Source organism: Lynx rufus, unplaced genomic scaffold (assembly GCF_022079265.1).
Source record: "Lynx rufus isolate CCGP_SWC_20201006 ecotype Redwood Valley unplaced genomic scaffold, mLynRuf1.p SCAF_15, whole genome shotgun sequence".
Lineage (NCBI taxonomy): Eukaryota > Metazoa > Chordata > Mammalia > Carnivora > Felidae > Lynx > Lynx rufus.
The window spans coordinates 35708246-35725422 of NW_025814829.1; the positions used below are offsets into that span (position 1 = coordinate 35708246).

General features: G+C 37.3%; 1 protein-coding gene across 2 annotated transcripts in view; it reads left to right on the forward strand.

Moving 5' to 3' along the window:
- CEP350 (centrosomal protein 350) overlaps nt 1-17177 on the forward strand; it is a 155977-nt gene that overhangs the window by 50791 nt on the left and 88009 nt on the right. For both annotated transcript variants that reach the window (XM_047076855.1, XM_047076856.1), the window contains exons 11-16: nt 166-287; nt 4099-5159; nt 6746-6896; nt 8468-8631; nt 13039-13225; nt 16759-16979. In XM_047076855.1, coding sequence (XP_046932811.1) covers nt 166-287; nt 4099-5159; nt 6746-6896; nt 8468-8631; nt 13039-13225; nt 16759-16979 — 1906 coding nt within the window. The remainder of the gene's footprint in view (nt 1-165; nt 288-4098; nt 5160-6745; nt 6897-8467; nt 8632-13038; nt 13226-16758; nt 16980-17177) is intronic.

Below are 17177 nucleotides of genomic sequence, written 5' to 3' on the forward strand. Positions count from 1 at the left end.
GCTTTTTAAGACAAACTGAATTTGGATTGGTTTTATTTTAGGAGAAAAAAGCCCTCACATTTCATGAATCTTTGTAAATTGAAGTGAATTAATATTAGTCTTATGTATTCCCTGAATATTTCTTTGGGATGGGGGTCAGATGAATTTGCTGTCCTTTTCTCCTAGACCAGACCAGGGTATCAACCTTCTGGAGAATCTGACAAAGAAAACAAAGTCCAGGAACGTCCCCTAAGTGCATCTTCCAGTAGTGACATGTCTCTGTCAGAACCTCCACAGCCTCTTGCAAGGTAAAAAGGGGAGAATGAAGTATGATTAAGATTCTTTCCATGAAATTTAGTATAGTGGCCTAAGCTCAGTGAATTCTGTTGACTGACCTTCCTGTGTGAGCAAGAAGTTTATTTAGAAATTGGTTAGTATCTTCTGGTGGATACTTCAGCATGGTGTACGTCTGTACTTGCTGCATACCCGATTCTGTTGTTCACTTTTACCTGTCCTTTAATATCCAACCGAAATGTCAGTTTCTCCCAGGGATCCTGCGATTGGAAGCACTCTTGCTTTCTCTGAACTAAACACGCAATAAACGTTTGCTGGATGAATGAATCACAGTGAAGTTAATATTTTAAAGGGTTTGTGGTGAATAATTTTCAAAAGGCACATCTGTGTCCATTACTATTCAGAATTTCTTTAGATGACTCATTCCATTTTATCCATCATCCCTTTCAAAAGTTGTATTTGGATATGCATATGAACGCGTGAACAAGGGCTGGATTGCTGATCAAGGACTATTTTACTTGTTTGCTTAAAATATTTTTTCTTGCTGTAATATATTGTTTGCAATGAAGTAAAAAAAAGTATGCATGGAATTTGAGGGGATTTTGAGTTTATATCGTTTTAAACAATTTAAAGTAACCATTTTGAGAAGAGAAGCATTTGGAACTCTTTTGTGAGAATGCACAAATAAAGATCAAATCACATCCCAATTTGGGTCAGTATACATGGTCCTTTCACCCCATTGCCCCCCCAAAGAATAAAAATGCTGATAAGAATAGCTAACATTTATTGAGTACTTGTTAGTTTCCAGGCACCGATCTACATACTTTGCATGTATTAGCTTATTTCTTCTTGTAATTCCTTGAGTTGGGCATTATTGTTATTCCCATTTTAAGGAAGAGCTAATTGAGGCCTAGAATTTAATTAATTTTCTGCAAGATCAAAACAGTGGTGGAGAGGGATTTGAACTTCAGTCTGATTCCAGAAACTCTGTGCTTTTAACCACTCTACACACTGCCTCCCAATAAGTTTCATATGATTTATTTAAAGTTGTAAATAACCTTTCAAATTTCAAGCATAAATAAACTTTAAAGTTTTTTTTTTTTTCTTTGAATTTGAATACCTTTAGTAGGTGTACTCTTCAGTTCATCTCAGCCCCGTTATTATTGTCAGACATAGTCTTCTGGCTTCATGTCTTCTGTTTTACCTTTCCTGAGTTTCCTTCTAACTCTAAACAAGTTAGCCAGTATTAAAAACAAATCAAACATAAACAGATCGATTATTGTTAGCTTGCACATGTTCCTTTCCTTTTTTTTTTTTTTTAAGGTTTATTTATTTTGAGAGAGAGCGAGTGTGCACGAGCAGGGGAGGGGCAGAGAGAGAAGAGAGGCTGTACTGTCAGTGCAGAGCCTGACGTGGGGCTGGATCCCACGAACTATGAGATTGTGACCTGAGCTGAAGTCAAGAGTTGGATGCCTAACCAGCTGAGCCACCCAGGCACCCCTTTCCTTTTTTTTAATATCAAATTTCTTCACCTTGAGATATGTAATCTTTTGCCTCCACCATCCCTCTACCCATTTCTTAGGTTCACCATTTCTGTTAGTAGTCTCACCATATCTCAGTTATTTTATGCTTGGAAGCATGGCATTACTTTTCCATGCCCTTTTTGCCCCATGTTCTTCATTAGCTATGTGGAAAACTCCAAATTACATACCTGACCCTGAAGACCTTGAAGATCTAGCTCAAAAGTCACTTCCCTTGGCTAGCAGAGTTTATTGTTTTCTCTCCACACTCTATTGAACTTTATATGTCTTTATATTAGTACTTATGACATTGTAGTTTAGCTATTTATTAGTGTCTCATCCCTGCTAGATCTTAGAAACTAAAGAGTAAGGATTTAGTCTTAACTGGATTAAGTCTTTCCATTTTTGTCTCCCCTGTGCCTCTATCATCAGCATAATGCCTGGCACATAATTGGCATTGAAATACTTGAATTTAAAGATCTTGGATTTTTACTTAGCAATATCTTTTATGTTTATAACTTCATTTTTTGGTTGTTCATTTGTTTTTAAAGTTTATTCATTTATATTGAGAGAGAGACACACACAGAGAGAGGGAGGGAGGGAATCCCAAGCAGGCTCCTCCCGATCAGTACAGATCCCAATGTGGGGCTCAAACTCATGAACTGTGAGATCATAACCTGAGCTGAAATCAAGAGTCAGATGCTTAACTGACTGAGCCACCCAGGTGCCCCATAACCTCCTTTGTATTCCCATTACTGCCAGCTTAGTTTGAGGCCTAATAACCTCACACTTCATATTTTGTGGCATAGAATCTATGCATGAGTCTTCCTTCATTCCCTTTTTATAGCAGCCCTTCAACACCAAAGATTGCTATTATACAACCTCTAACTAAACCTTGCTGACATGCTTTCCATGCTTTTCAGTTCTCTTTTCACTCTGCTTCCCCTCCTCCAGGTAATTCTTTTCTATTTACTTTGTAAGGCTTCCCATTTCTCCATACTAGTTTGGTTGCAGCCTGTCCAGATAACTTTGAATCATAATTTGATTTGTTGGGTTAGCCATGCATCCTAGCTTTCTGTCATCTGTAAATTTTATAAGAATATCTTTATGTCATCATCTAAAAATAATGGACAAGACCAAGGACAAAACTTCAAGTTATTTTTTATAAGCATCTTCTTAATAGTTCACATTGAGCTTTAATTGTTTTTTATAATATCTCTAAATATACAGAATGTCCGTGGTCTGGAAATGTAGGTGAATTATATAATGTCATCTAGGACATCTTTGTTTGGTTTCTCTATTTTATGGACAACCTTCTCTGTATTGTATATTCATAATGGGTATTCATAGTTTTGCATTGGTATTCATGGTTTGATGTTCATTAATTTTTTTTTTTTTTTTAGAATGAAATTATAGGGGTGCCTGGCTGGCTCAGTTGGTGGAGAGTGTGACTCTTGATCTTGGGGTCATGAGTTCTAGCCCTATGATGTAGACATTGCTTAAAAATAAAATCTTGAAATAAAAGACATCGTAATAATCTCCTTATTTCTTCAGTATGTACAATGTTAAACATAAACATTTATTAAATATTTGTTGATTAGAATAATGACTCATGCCTGTGTTAGTAGTTAGCAACCTTAAGCATTTCTCTTTTATATAACATTATTTAAAAAAAATTTTTTTTAATGTTTATTTATTTTTGAGAGAGACAAAGCCAGAATGTGAGTGGGTTAGGGGCAGAGAGAGACACACACACACACAGAGTCCCAAGCAGGCTCCAGGCTCTGAGCTGTCAGCACAGAGCCCGACGCGGGGCTCGAACTCACGAGCCGTGAGATCATGACCTGAGCCGAAGTCGGACGCTCAACTGACTGAGCCACCCAGGCGCCCCATATATAACATTATTTTTAAAGGAAGGGGTAGAGCCAATGTTGTAAAGAATTTTGTTCACAGAATTTTAAAGGTTATAAAACCTTCTCTTTAATTAATAGTTTAAAAAATATGTCTTAGTTGAAGAAAGCAGTTTGCATGATGACATTCCATTTTTATGAAAATAACAATGCCAGAACACAACACACACGTAGAAAAATGTTTGGAAAAGATATAATTCTAAATGAAGTATTAATAGTGCCTATTTCTCATTGCTTAGCTATGAGAGATCGCTGTCTTTTTTATCCTCTTTGCCTGTCCTTTTTTTTTTTGGTGGTATGTGTTACTCTTACGAGAAAAAAAAAGAAGTTAAAAAAACTGGTGGCTTAGTCATGAGTTACTGTCTTAACTAACATACTGTGACTTTCATTTCTAGAAAGGACCTGATGGAACCTACTTGGATGCAGCCTGACAGATTGAGCCCACGAGTCCACAATTCTCAACCACAGCCTCTTGCTGGAACAGCTGGAAATTTACTCTCCCATCTCTTGAGTCTAGAGCATGTAGGAATTTTGAATAAGGATTTTGAATCTATTTTACCACCCAGGAAGAATCATAATATGGCCTCAGGGCCATTAACTTTTACACCTCAACCATATCTGACCTCACCAGCTGCTCATCCAGATGCCTTGTTAAAACCTAGTGCCAGCCAGTATAAAAGTAAACTGGATCGTATTGAAGCCTTGAAAGCAACAGCTGCTTCTCTGTCCAGCAGGATTGAAAGTGAAGCCAAGAAATTAGCTGGGGCTAACATTAACTATGGGTCAGCATGGAGCACTGAGTATGATGTACAGCGAACACCCCAAGAGGATGGATCTTGGACGAAGGCTCCAAGTCCACCTATGAAAGAGGATACTGAAGATGTTTTCTCTGCCCGAATTCAAAAGATGATGGGAACCTGTGTATCTCATGCAACTTTTGATGACGATCTTCCTGGTGTAGGCAACCTTAGTGAATTTAAAAAGCTTCCTGAGATGATAAGACCTCACAGCGCCATATCAAGGTTTAGAATGCGATCCCCCGGTCCCAAACCAGAAGGGCTGCTGGCACAATTGTGTAAGAGGCAGACTGACTCTTCTAGCTCTGATATGCAAGCTTGTTCTCAAGATAAAGCCAAATTGTCTCTTGGCTCCAGCACAGATTCAGTCAGTGAAGGGCCTCTTCTTAGTGAAGGGAGTCTCTCTGAAGAAGAGGGAGGCCATGATGGACAGCCCCCATTGAAGGTAGCAGAAATCTTAAAGGAAAAGGAATTTTGTGCTGGTGAAAGAAATGGTTATGAACCCATCAAAGAATTTCAGAGGGAAGCTGAAAAATTCTTGCCACTTTTTGGGCACATAGGTGGTACACAAAGCAAAGGACCGTGGGAAGAATTGGCAAAGGGAAGTCCACATAGTGTCATTAATATTTTTACAAAATCCTATCAGTTGTATGGAAAAGGTGAGAAAAATAACTAAGCCTTGTGCTATTTGTATGTTAAGATAAATCATTTAATAATTCTGTACAAGATAATACTTAAGTACAAATTTTCATTATTCATTATGAGGATAGTGGGGACTTATTGTCTAAATTAGTCTAAGTTAATCTAAATTATCTGCAAGGTTCCACTAGAGTATTACAATTTAATCTTTAAAATTTCATTTTTTAGTTGTTACTGTCATGAACCATAGTTGATAGGTAGTTGTAGAAATTTTGGTCTACTTCATAGGTGGTGTTTAGGATAGGTATGTATCAAATATACACTAGGTTTTCTGTGACCATGGGTATGTATTTAGATAGAAAATAACTGTATTTCCTAATACAGTGATTGGTGAGTCATTGGGAATATAGTGGTCAAGAACTGAGGGGCAACTGTAGTAACATTTCTAATACGGAAACTATTACTGCTTGTTAAACCTAATTTTAAAAATATTCAGACTTCGAACAGTAATGTGGCTATATATTGGGGTTGTGAAACAATTAACTTCTAAAGTTTCTTTCTTCTCCCTGATAGACTCAATTCCTTCAAATCGCTTTCTCTGTTCTTCTACTGTAGGTGGATGCTACTCATTTTATGCTAACATAACCTTAGAATTTCCAGTTCAGAGAATGAGGCTGAGCCTTAAGTCAGCTATTGATATCTGTGGGTTTTTTATTTCCATTCTACACAGTGAGCAACTTATTTGATAAGTGAATTGATTTCATCTGTTCATTTAGGCTTAACTGGGTATTGCAGTGCATTTTTCTAGAATTCGTATTTAGCTACTTTGTTATGATCTTGCGCAGGCCTATTACATGCTGTTGGTCTCTTTTGTTTAACACTTATTTCTATATTAACACTATTTCTGTATGGGGTATTTTTAAAGTATTTTTGATGAAAGCAAAATGCTTTTTATTTTTTAATTTTTTAAAAATCTATTTATTTATTGGGGGGGCGGGGCAGAGTGTGAGTTGGGGAGGGACAGAGAGAGAGGGAGACACAGAATCTGAAGCAGGCTCTAGGCTCTGAGTTATCAGCACAGAGCCTGACACGGGGCTCAAACCCACGAACTGTGAGATCATGACCTGAGTTGAAGTCAGATGCTCAAGCGACTGAGCCCCCCACACACCCCTCAAAATGCTTTTTAAACAATACCCGCATTTTTTTGTAAGAAAATTGTGTTTTTTCGTAAATCCTTTTAGATTTTCATTAAGATTTTATAATTAAACTGAAATACTTAGAGTTGAAATGATATCTTAGGATTTGCTTCCAAATAGTCTGGGGAGGGGAGTGAGAAATGAAGGGAATAGGAAGTAATTCTTGAAGCTGCGTGATGGATTCCTTGGTTTCATTATGCTATTTTTCTCTACTTGTATGTTGGCAAATTTCATTAATAAAATGTTTAAAATGTATTGTTAGATATAAAGATAAATTGAAAAGAAGCACTAATAAAAGCAAACTAAAACGTTCCCTAAATCCATGTTGTTAATCCCCATCTTGTGGAATGCTTTGCTCGTAGTTGTTTTGTTTTTGTTTTAAAGCATATTTCAACTACTACTTTTGACAGGGTTTGAAGACAGGTTGGAAAGAGGAACCTCAGCCTCGCGGCCTTTAAATGCCGTCACGACCCCTGTGAGCAGTGTTTCATATGAAGATGACTTTGTCTCCTCTCCAGGGAGTGGGACTTTGACAGAAAGAAAATCAGCTCTTGAACCTAAGTAAGAAAATGTTGACAATATGGACTAAAATCCAAAGAGTGAGAAAACTTTACAAATGAGAACTGTGGTGTGACTCTTACTTTCCTTTGTTTGAAGACACAGTGTAGAGGCTGCATAGCATAGTACTTATTAAGAGCATGGGCTCTGGACCCAGACTGTCTGGGTTGAAATCCTGGCTCTCCTGATATTAGTTGTTTGTCTTCAGGCATACTGTTTAACCCTCTCTGCTTTGGTTTCCTTCTCTGTAAAATAGGGAAAATAAATCGTTCCTGCCTCATAGCATGTTATGAATATTCAGTGAAAAAAAAAGTACTTAGAACACGGCCTGGCACATAGTAAGCAGAATGTAAGTTGTTAAATCAATCTGCGAACCCCTGGTAGAGGAGGATGTTGGGAAACTATCCCATGGTGTACTAATGTAAGGGGATTAAGAAATGGTTTTCTGTGATAGAATTGAGGATGACCCGTTAGATCCTTGACTCCATGATCCCAAATAAATCAGTATTTATTTTTTCCTAATTGGGAGAACGTCTAAACTCTTGCAAGCCTTTGAAAAATTATATTAATCATATTAATATAGTATTAATTATTAATCAATTAATTAAATTAATTCTTAATTGATACAATAGATACTATAGTATATAATATATTATAATATAGTATACAACTATACTATAAAGTTATAATGTTAATATTTATTAGACACAATGTACAAGGCACTGAGAGGACTGAGGGGACTTTGCTTGTATTAACTCGTTCTTACAATAGCCTGATGTTGTAAGTATTATTGCTACTATTCCTGCTATAGAGAGAAAACTGAAGCATCCAGGTTATGTTACTTGTACACAGTCCTATAGTGAGTGAATCAGACTTTGCCAGGGAGAATTTCCTTCCTAAATCTTGCTACCATGTAAAGTAGTCTGTAATTACTCACATTCAATACCATTTTCTTCACAAATCACATATTGTAATCCACATAAAATTATTGGATGATGTTTTGAAAATTAGTTCTATCTGGTTAGACTAATGAAAATAAGTATTATTAAAATTAAAGTGGGCAAAGTCTAGTTTTAAATTTTGAACTCTAAAGAAAAGATTAAACTACTTTTAAAGTTTATTTACTTAGAGAAAGAGAGCACATGCGAGTGGGGGAAGGACAAAGAGAGGGAGAGAGAATTCCAAGCAGGCTCCATGCTGTCAGTGGGGAACCCAGTGCGAGACTCGATCCCACAAACCACGAGATCATGACCTAAGCCAAAACGAAGAGTCGGACGCTCAACTGACTGAGCCACCTAGGCACCCCTGTATTTTTACTTTTAAGTGTCTGAATTATCCATTTTTATTGGTTTCACTTCAGTAGATAACTCCCTTAGATTTTTTTCAGTAATAAGTTAAGCCACAGGGAACAATCTAAACTTATGGTAGTAAGAAGCCAAAACAGGAAAGTGGAAGGTCATCTTTGATTATGGTTATATTCTCCTTGTGATTAATAGATTTTAAAATATCTACAGTTTTAGTGGTTTTAGGGTTTTTTAGTCATTCTTTAACCACTATCGCTTGTTCTTTGGCAGTATCGCAGCTGGCAGTGTGGGCCTTCAAGAGGACCATTGTAGCAGAAAATCTGCCTATGACCTGTCCTCTGTGGACATTACCTCCCAGCGTTCGTCAGGGGCCCAGTCTGCTGCATCATCTCGCTCATCTGCGTCTTCTAAAGGGAAGAAAGGAAAAAAAGAATGTAAGTGGAATTCTACATGGTGATGTTTTCTCTTACCAGTCATTTTGTGGTAGCGATCTAAAGGTATAATTTAATTCCATAAGAAGTTAGATGCATTTCTTTGTGATAAAACATAATTAGTTTTCATATTTTTTTGTCATTACAACAATGCCTTTTGATATATAACATTATAAATCCTTTGTTTAATACAAAAGGAATACATTTGCAATGATAAAAAATCAAGAATTATAGATGGATGAATAGTTGTAAAAGAAGTTAAGATTTTTAGTAAGATTCCTTCCAGACAATTTGTAGGCATATGTAAATAGGAGATGTTACATATATGGGATCACATTTTTTTTACATGCTGTTTTGTTCTGTCAGTGGGTTACAGATACCTTTCTCTGTCAGTTAATATGGATCACCCTTTGTAATGACTATCTAATGTTTTATTGTTTTAATATGTTGTAATTTATTTAGCAGATTCCCTGTTCCTGGACATTTAGGTTATTCTCTATTTCTTTTTTCCATTATGAACACTGCTGCATTGAATATCCTTATAAATGTATTTTTATGCATTAATCTGGTTCTTTCCCGTAAGGTAAAATCCTAGAAGTGAGATAATGGGGCAAGAAGTATGTCATGTTTAGAACTTGGATATATTTTGTGGCGCCTGGGTGGCTCAGTTGGTTTAGTGTCCAACTCTTGATCTCTGTTCAGGTCATGATCTCAGAGTTTCTGAGTTTGAGCCCTGCATCGGGCTTTTGCACTGACATTGCAGAGCCTGCTTGGGATTCTGTCTCTCCCTCTCTCTGCCCTTCGCTTGCTTTTGCACTCTCTCTCTCTCTCTCTCTCTCTCTCTCTCTCTCTCTGTCTCTCCAAAAATAAATAAACTTAAAAAAAAAAGGAATTTGGATACATTTTGCCAAATAGCCCTTCAGAAAGTTAATGCCACTTTATACCCCTAATATGAGAGCGCTAGGAGATATTATTTCTTAATCATTAACCTAGCGTAACTCTCTTATAGATTGTTCTGAAAGTTTTTGGTGGGAACATTCGACATCATTTTACCAACACTTGCCAGTGTCTGTCTTTTCTTATGAAATACTGATGCAGTCGGATAGGCTGCTTCAGAAGTGTTCTGATATAAAAGAGCTCCATGGCTCCATAAATTTGGGAATGCTTTTAGAGTGAAGTAAGCTTCTTTCCTACAGGATTTATCAACACATTTAATATGCCAACATGCGCTATTTATTTTAGGATGAGGCTTGAGGCAGCAGTATGAAGTATTTTCCAAATTTATTTGTTCACAGAATCGTTTCTTCCATCAACATGTTAGGTCATTTGGATTCAGCTGGACACATTTTGGGATGTGCTGAACTTGCTCAGTTCTTTTATTTTGCAATTGTTTTGTTTTGTTTTTGTTTTTATTTATTTGAGAGAGAACATGCATGTGCATGCTTGTGCGGGAGAGGGGCAGAAGGAGAGGGAGAGAGAAAGTATCTTGAGTAGGCTCTATGCCCAGCACAGAGCCTGACACCACAGAGCCCGATGTGGGGCTTGATTTCATGACCATGAGATCAAGACCTGAGCCAAAATTAAGAGTTGGACAAATAACCGACTGAGCCACACAGGCGCTCCTGCTTTCTTAGTGTCTCACCTAAGGTTACTAGCTAGTTGTTGGTAAAGCCTGGATAATGACTTCTCACTCCCAAATCCACCTTACCTTCTACTATAATGTACTATACAACTTAAAATATTATGATATATTAGATATGAGTATAAGCAATACTCATAAGTTTTTAAACATGAACAACTAGATGAAATATAGGTAGTGTTTTGTGGAATTCATTTACCCCGATCCCCTCTTACAATGCCTTTAAAAAAAAGCAAACCCTATATAATGTACTTTATACTGCATCATGTAAAACTTAGTTTCTCCTGAATACCCAAGTTCTAAAATCAGTGTAATTTTTGTTGTATATGCTCCATCTAGTGGTGAAAAAGAGTGTCTGCCTGCTCATACAAAAATAATCTCAATAATGGTTGAAAGTCCTCGGTAGATTAAAGTGATAATCATAAGAAAATATTTTTATCTTAATTTAACTTTAAAATATATAAATATACTCTCATTTGGCAACCTTTTAAAGTAGGGACAAATATTTTCTGTGTATATGGGCTGGAGTTTAGATCTTTCTTGCAAAGACTGTTGTATACAGTTTCTAGTTGGTTGAAATCAAGAGCAATTTTTAAATCGTGTGCTTTTTTCAAAGAATAAAGAATTAAATTAATGAATAAAGAGTAATGAATGAATTAAATTATAATTAAATTTATAAATTTAAATGCAAAAAGAAATTCATTTTTATTATGGAAAAATTAGAGATACCCAGTATAGCAGCTTGCTTTTAGCCTAGGTATCATAAATAGGTTTTAGATTAGAGTCCATTCTGATTGATAATTCCTTAGATCATTTGTGTGTTTTTAGCCCCCCCTTGTGATAATGTGATCAGCATATCTAATTCATGGTACACATCTTTACATAGCATCCTAGAATGAATTACCACAAATGAGGTGAAATTTTGGAGTCAAAGGGGAACAAAAATTATTTTTATGCATTTTTAAGTTGTCCTCCAGAAAGGATGTATCAGTTTGCACTCCCATGAAAACAATGAGTATCCTTTTCTGTATGTACTGAATAACACTCGGGGCTTAAAAATATTTGCTAATCTAATAATGAAGAAATGGCATCTTATTTGAGGTGGTTTGCATTTCTTTGATTGCTTGTTGGGCTTAATACTTTTCATATGCTATGGTTGTTTTCACTTTTTATTTGTTTATGTATTTATGTAATTAATTAATTAATTAATGTTTATTTTTGAGAGAGAGAGAGAGAGACAGAGCACAAGCAGGGTAGGGGCAGAGAGAGAGGGAGACCCAGAATCTGAAGAAAGCTCCAGGCTCTGAGCTGTCAACACAGGGCCTGATGTGGGGCTCAAACTCATGAAGCTTGAGATCATGACCAGAGCCGAAGTCAAGACACTTAACCAGCTGAGCCACCCGGGTGCCCCTCATTTTTCCCCTTATTCCCCCCACCCTTTCTTTAATGTTTATTTATTTTTCAGAGAAAGAGAGTGCAGCAGGGGAAGGGGGAGAGAGAGAGAGAGACAGAATCCGAAGAAGCAGGCTCTAGGCTCTAAGCTGTCAGCACAGGGCCTGATGCAGGGCTCGAACTCATGAACTGTGAGATCGTGACCGGAGCCAAAGTCAGATGGTTAACCGACTGAGCCACCCAGGCGCCCCATTTCCCTGCTTTTTTAAATGTAACAAATACTTCTCCATGTTGCTGTTGATACACACATCACATGCACTGGACTTAAAGTCATGAGGCCTATGTTTATGTCCTATTTCTGGTCTTTGATCATGTATCCTCCGGCAAGTTATTTAGCTTCACAGATTTCTAGTTACCTCGTTAGTAAGTTGAGCAGATGGTATTCAGTTCATAACATGTTTACAAGAGCGATAAAGTAACATATGAGGAATGCATTTTAAATTACAAATTGTTATTTAAATGTTCAAGTTACTATTATCTATGTAATTTAGACAACTCTGCAGTTGTTGGAGGTTTAGGTTGAAATTTAAAAAATTTTAAAGTTGTACATTGAATATCATGCATAATTTGTGTTTATTTCAATAATCTATTTAAGATACTCCTAGAAGTAAGATTATTCTGAGTTAGAAAATAAGACCAGTTTTATGAATCTGGTCTGTGGTTCTTCGTAAATTCTTCAAAATGGTTGTGTAGTTCAGTGGCATTTGATACCATTTTTCTCCCACTCCTGGGTTTTATCCTTGAAAAACTTCTCCTTGGTTACTTTTTCATAGAGATAGGGTAGTACTTCATTCTTGCTTAATATGCTTGTCTTTTTTTACCATTTGGTTTAAGAACAATTTATTTTTTAACAGCAAGTGGAGGATATTAATGGAAGAAACTTCAGTCTCCTTAAATGGAAGCAGAAGGATGGACTACTTTATTTTATATATGAAAAATAACTTTTATTTTTTAATTTTTATTTTTTTTTAATTTTTAACGTTTTTTATTTATTTTTGAGACAGAGAGAGAACATGAACGGGGGAGGGGCAGAGAGAGAGGGAGACACAGAATCGGAAACAGGCTCCAGGCTCTGAGCCATCAGCCCAGAGCCCGACGCGGGGCTCGAACTCACGGACCGCGAGATCGTGACCTGAGCTGAAGTCGGACGCTTAACCGACTGAGCCACCCAGGCACCCCGAAAAATAACTTTTAAAAATAAGCCAGTTTTTAAATACTCTGACCTGTACATTTCATTACTTTGTTGAAATCGAGGTATCAGTTACTTCTCAGGAGCTTCTAACATTGGGAATCAGCTTTATAAGAAATTTGCTTTACAGGGCTGGATTCACTCACTGGAAATGTTCAGAACTCACTTCTTGATGAGGAGAAAGTACACTCTGGCTCAGAACGTGGCTCTCATCAAGGAAAGAAATCTGGGACCAGTAGCAAAGTTTCTGTTAAAGACTTTGAGCAGACTCTTGACACTGATAGCGTTTTAGAGGATCTTTCTGGGCATTCTGTGAGGTAAAGTAATACGTATTTTATCCGGTAATTCATATTTAATTAAAGTTACAATATCTTTGATGTTCAGAGAATCCATTCAATAAATTGCTGTATTTTCTGAATAGCCTTTGTGGTTTGGTTCATAGTTTGAGTCTTTATATTTTAATATATGGTCATCTCTCACCTAAACTATTATAGCCTCTCTTGGGAGTATTCTTCCTCTAGCACAATCCACCTTTCTATTCTAAATGCCATTGCCACAGTTGTTATGTTGACTCATCCTTTGACCAAGCAATTGCCCTCCTTAGGGTACTCTGCGAGCTCACAGCTACTCTGCAGATGAACTCTCAAGAACTTAACTTTACTTGAAGTGTTTCACTAGGCTGTCACAAACTATCTCATTCCCTTGGTCCATACATTCTTCTCATCTGTGTTCTTCCACTCTTTTAACACAACTACTTAGCATCCTTTTGTCTCATTGTTTATTTCTTCCTCAAACTTTTCTCTCCTGTTCAACTTACTTGATAACTCAAACAGATTTTGACATCTCACTCTTCTATTGATTACAGGGCTTAAATACTCTTTTTTTCTTCTTTTTAATATTCTATAGTATACATTTAACCTGTTGCTTACAAATGATCTTCAGTTATTCATGTACAGTTTCTATTCCTTTGCCCACATGGCTTTTCTTTTCTTTTTTTTTTTTTTTTTTTGTTTCGAGAGAAAGAGTGGATACATGGACATGTGTGAGCAGGGGAGGGGCAGAGGGAGAGGGAATCTTTTTTTTTTTTTTTTACTCTTAAAAAAAAATTTTTTTTTAACGTTTCTTAAGAGACAGAACAGAGTATGGGCAGGGGAGGAGCAGATAGAGGGGGGGACACAGAATCCGAAGCAGGCTCCAGGCTCTGAGCTATCAGCACAGAACCCAACGTGGGGCTCGAACCCACAAACCGCGAGATCATGACCTGAGCCGAAGTCAGATGCTTAACTGACTGAGCCACCCAGGTGCCCCAAGAATGTGGAATCTTAAACAGACTCCACACTCAGCGTGGAGCCTGGCACTGGGCTCAATCTCACAACTCTGAGATCATGACCTGAGCTGAAATCAAGAATCCACACTCAACCAACTGAGCCACCCAGGTGCCCCTGTTCACATGGCTTTTTATCTATTGCACTGATTTTGTCCTTCTGGAAATTTAAATTTTTTTTTTTTTTTTCAACGTTTATTTATTTTTGGGACAGAGAGAGACAGAGCATGAACGGGGGAGGGGCAGAGAGAGAGGGAGACACAGAATCGGAAACAGGCTCCAGGCTCCGAGCCATCAGCCCAGAGCCCGACGCGGGGCTCGAACTCACGGACCGCGAGATCGTGACCTGGCTGAAGTCGGACGCCCAACCGACTGCGCCACCCAGGCGCCCCTGTCCTTCTGGAAATTTAAACTAACTGTATGCTTTTTCTAGTACAGTAGTGCAGTGTCACATACAGATAATCATTTTTAATGCTTTTGTGCTACATATCTTATATTGTTAATACCATCATTGCTGTATTTAAAATAGAATCTTAATTTCTTTTTCATTGATTTTGGAATTCAGACAACTACCTTTCTTTAGAGATATTCTGATGATTTATTTACCAAAATCTGTAAAGTTAAACATTTCTGAAACAGAATCCATAGCCAAATAAGTTTGATAAATGGTCCATACCATAGACTAGAACTCTTCTCCCCATGGAGATTCACAGTGGATAAAATGATTTGAAGCTTTGATGAAGAGTCCAGATTTTTAAAAAATGTTTATTTATTTTTGAGAGAGATAATGGGTGCAGGAGAGGTGCAGAGAGAGAGGGGGACAGAGGATCTGAAGTGGGCTCTGTGCTGACAGCAGAGAGCCTTATGCGGGGCTCTAACTCAGGAACCGTGAGATTACGACCTGAGCCAAAGTCAGACGCTCAACCAACTGAGTCACCCAGGCACCCCAGAAGTGTCAGATTTTTAAAAAATTATTTCACCCATTTTTTTCTTAGCTCATTTGGCTTAGTCACTCTCTGTCCCCAGCTCTTTAGCTTTCTGTTCTTTTTATTTTTGGGGAAACTTGTTAGTATCACTGGAACCATAGTTTTGGAAATACTAGTCTAGGTAAATCTTCTGGGCAGAGCAATAAAAATTCAGCTTATAAAACTGTAAGGTGAGGTTCAGGCAGAGTACTTGGTTTTGATATTGTGTTGTAATTCGTTCTTGGAAATCTATTAGACAGAAGTAATAAAATTCTTTTTATGTTCCATAAATGAAGTTGTCAGACTATTAGAAATAGTATTTCTATAAACCATGAATAGTAAATTAAAGGTCACGGTAAACAAGCGAGTGCCTCTTAAGACTACTTTAATTCAAATATTTATATGCTGGGTGTAGGAGAAATGTCTACCTTTGAAAACTATCTCCTGGTTTTATTAAAGCTAAAAGTAAACTTGTTTTTACTGTGTTAGAAATATGTTAACTGGGCTAACATGCTTTATGGAGTACCTTAAGTAATTTATTCAATAAATAAATGTTTAGTGCTTGACAACATCTTCTTTTTTTAATTTTTTTTTTTTTCAACGTTTATTTATTTTTGGGACAGAGAGAGACAGAGCATGAACGGGGGAGGGGCAGAGAGAGAGGGAGACACAGAATCGGAAACAGGCTCCAGGCTCCGAGCCATCAGCCCAGAGCCTGACGCGGGGCTCGAACTCCCGGACCGCGAGATCGTGACCTGGCTGAAGTCGGACGCTTAACCGACTGCGCCACCCAGGCGCCCCTGACAACATCTTCTTGTTATGATAAATAGTAACTTTAATATGAGCCAGATCTCTCAGAGAGGGACTAGACCTGTGCCTTCTGTTGAAATAAATACCTTAAGAGTTATTCCAGTCAGACTGCTTCTGAGGGATTACTTCATATTAGAAAGTTCAGGAAAGAACTCTAGCATTAAAAGGCGGATGGAAACAAATGAATATATACAAAGTACTTAAATATGGTTAATATGAAAGTAACTTTTTGCTGTGGCTCTGGGTTAAGACAGATAACAAAAGAGAAGTTTTGTCATTTGATTTTTAATACAAAATTATACTTTATTCTCTTTCAGAGATATTTTAAGACATTTTTTATAAGATAGGCTTGACTGACTTTACCGTTTATAAATAGCTATAATTTTATTGCTGTACAAGGTCTAAGTATATTAGAAGGTTTTGCCTCCACTACAATAAGTGATTTATTATATATGTACATTGTAGAGGAAAGAGTTAAGTGCCAATTTAATTGAGACTCCTTTTCTATTTTATTATTTTGGGCAGGGTTTGTGCCTTGCTCATTCACCACTGCAGATCTGGCAGTTAGAGACCTACTCCTAGTCATTCACTCAACATGGCGACTGTGTTCAATGATTGAAAGCCTGAATCACAGCCTTTAAAAGCTAGCGTTTAAATACAGAATGTAATGCGTGCTGTTCTTATGAAATGTTTAGCTGGTTCTTGAAGTAGTTTTCCTTTCTCTAACATCTTTATAAAACAAAACTTCTAGTGCCTCATCAGACAAGGGAAGATCTCAGAAAACTCCAACTTCTCCCCTATCTCCAAGTTCCCAGAAATTGTTGCAGTTTGACCTTCCAGGAACTTCACTGGAAAGATCTAAATCCTCGGTAATGATGCCTCCATCTGTGACAGGATTTAAGCCTAATGCACCTTTTACCGACATGAACCCTCCTGCCAGCAGAACGCCCTCAGAGATGGCCTCGGCACCAGGCAAGTAGATCCATGTAGTTGTAATTTCAAGTACTATTTTTTTCCCTTAAAATCCTTTTTCTTTCAGTCGACCTGTAGGGAAATGTTATCTCAAGTGAATGTGATTACTTTTTGAAGTATTAAAAACTATGCAGGAAAAGAAGTACAGATTCAGCAGTGGTGATTTTCCCCGTTTTGTCAGCATTAGTCAAACACACC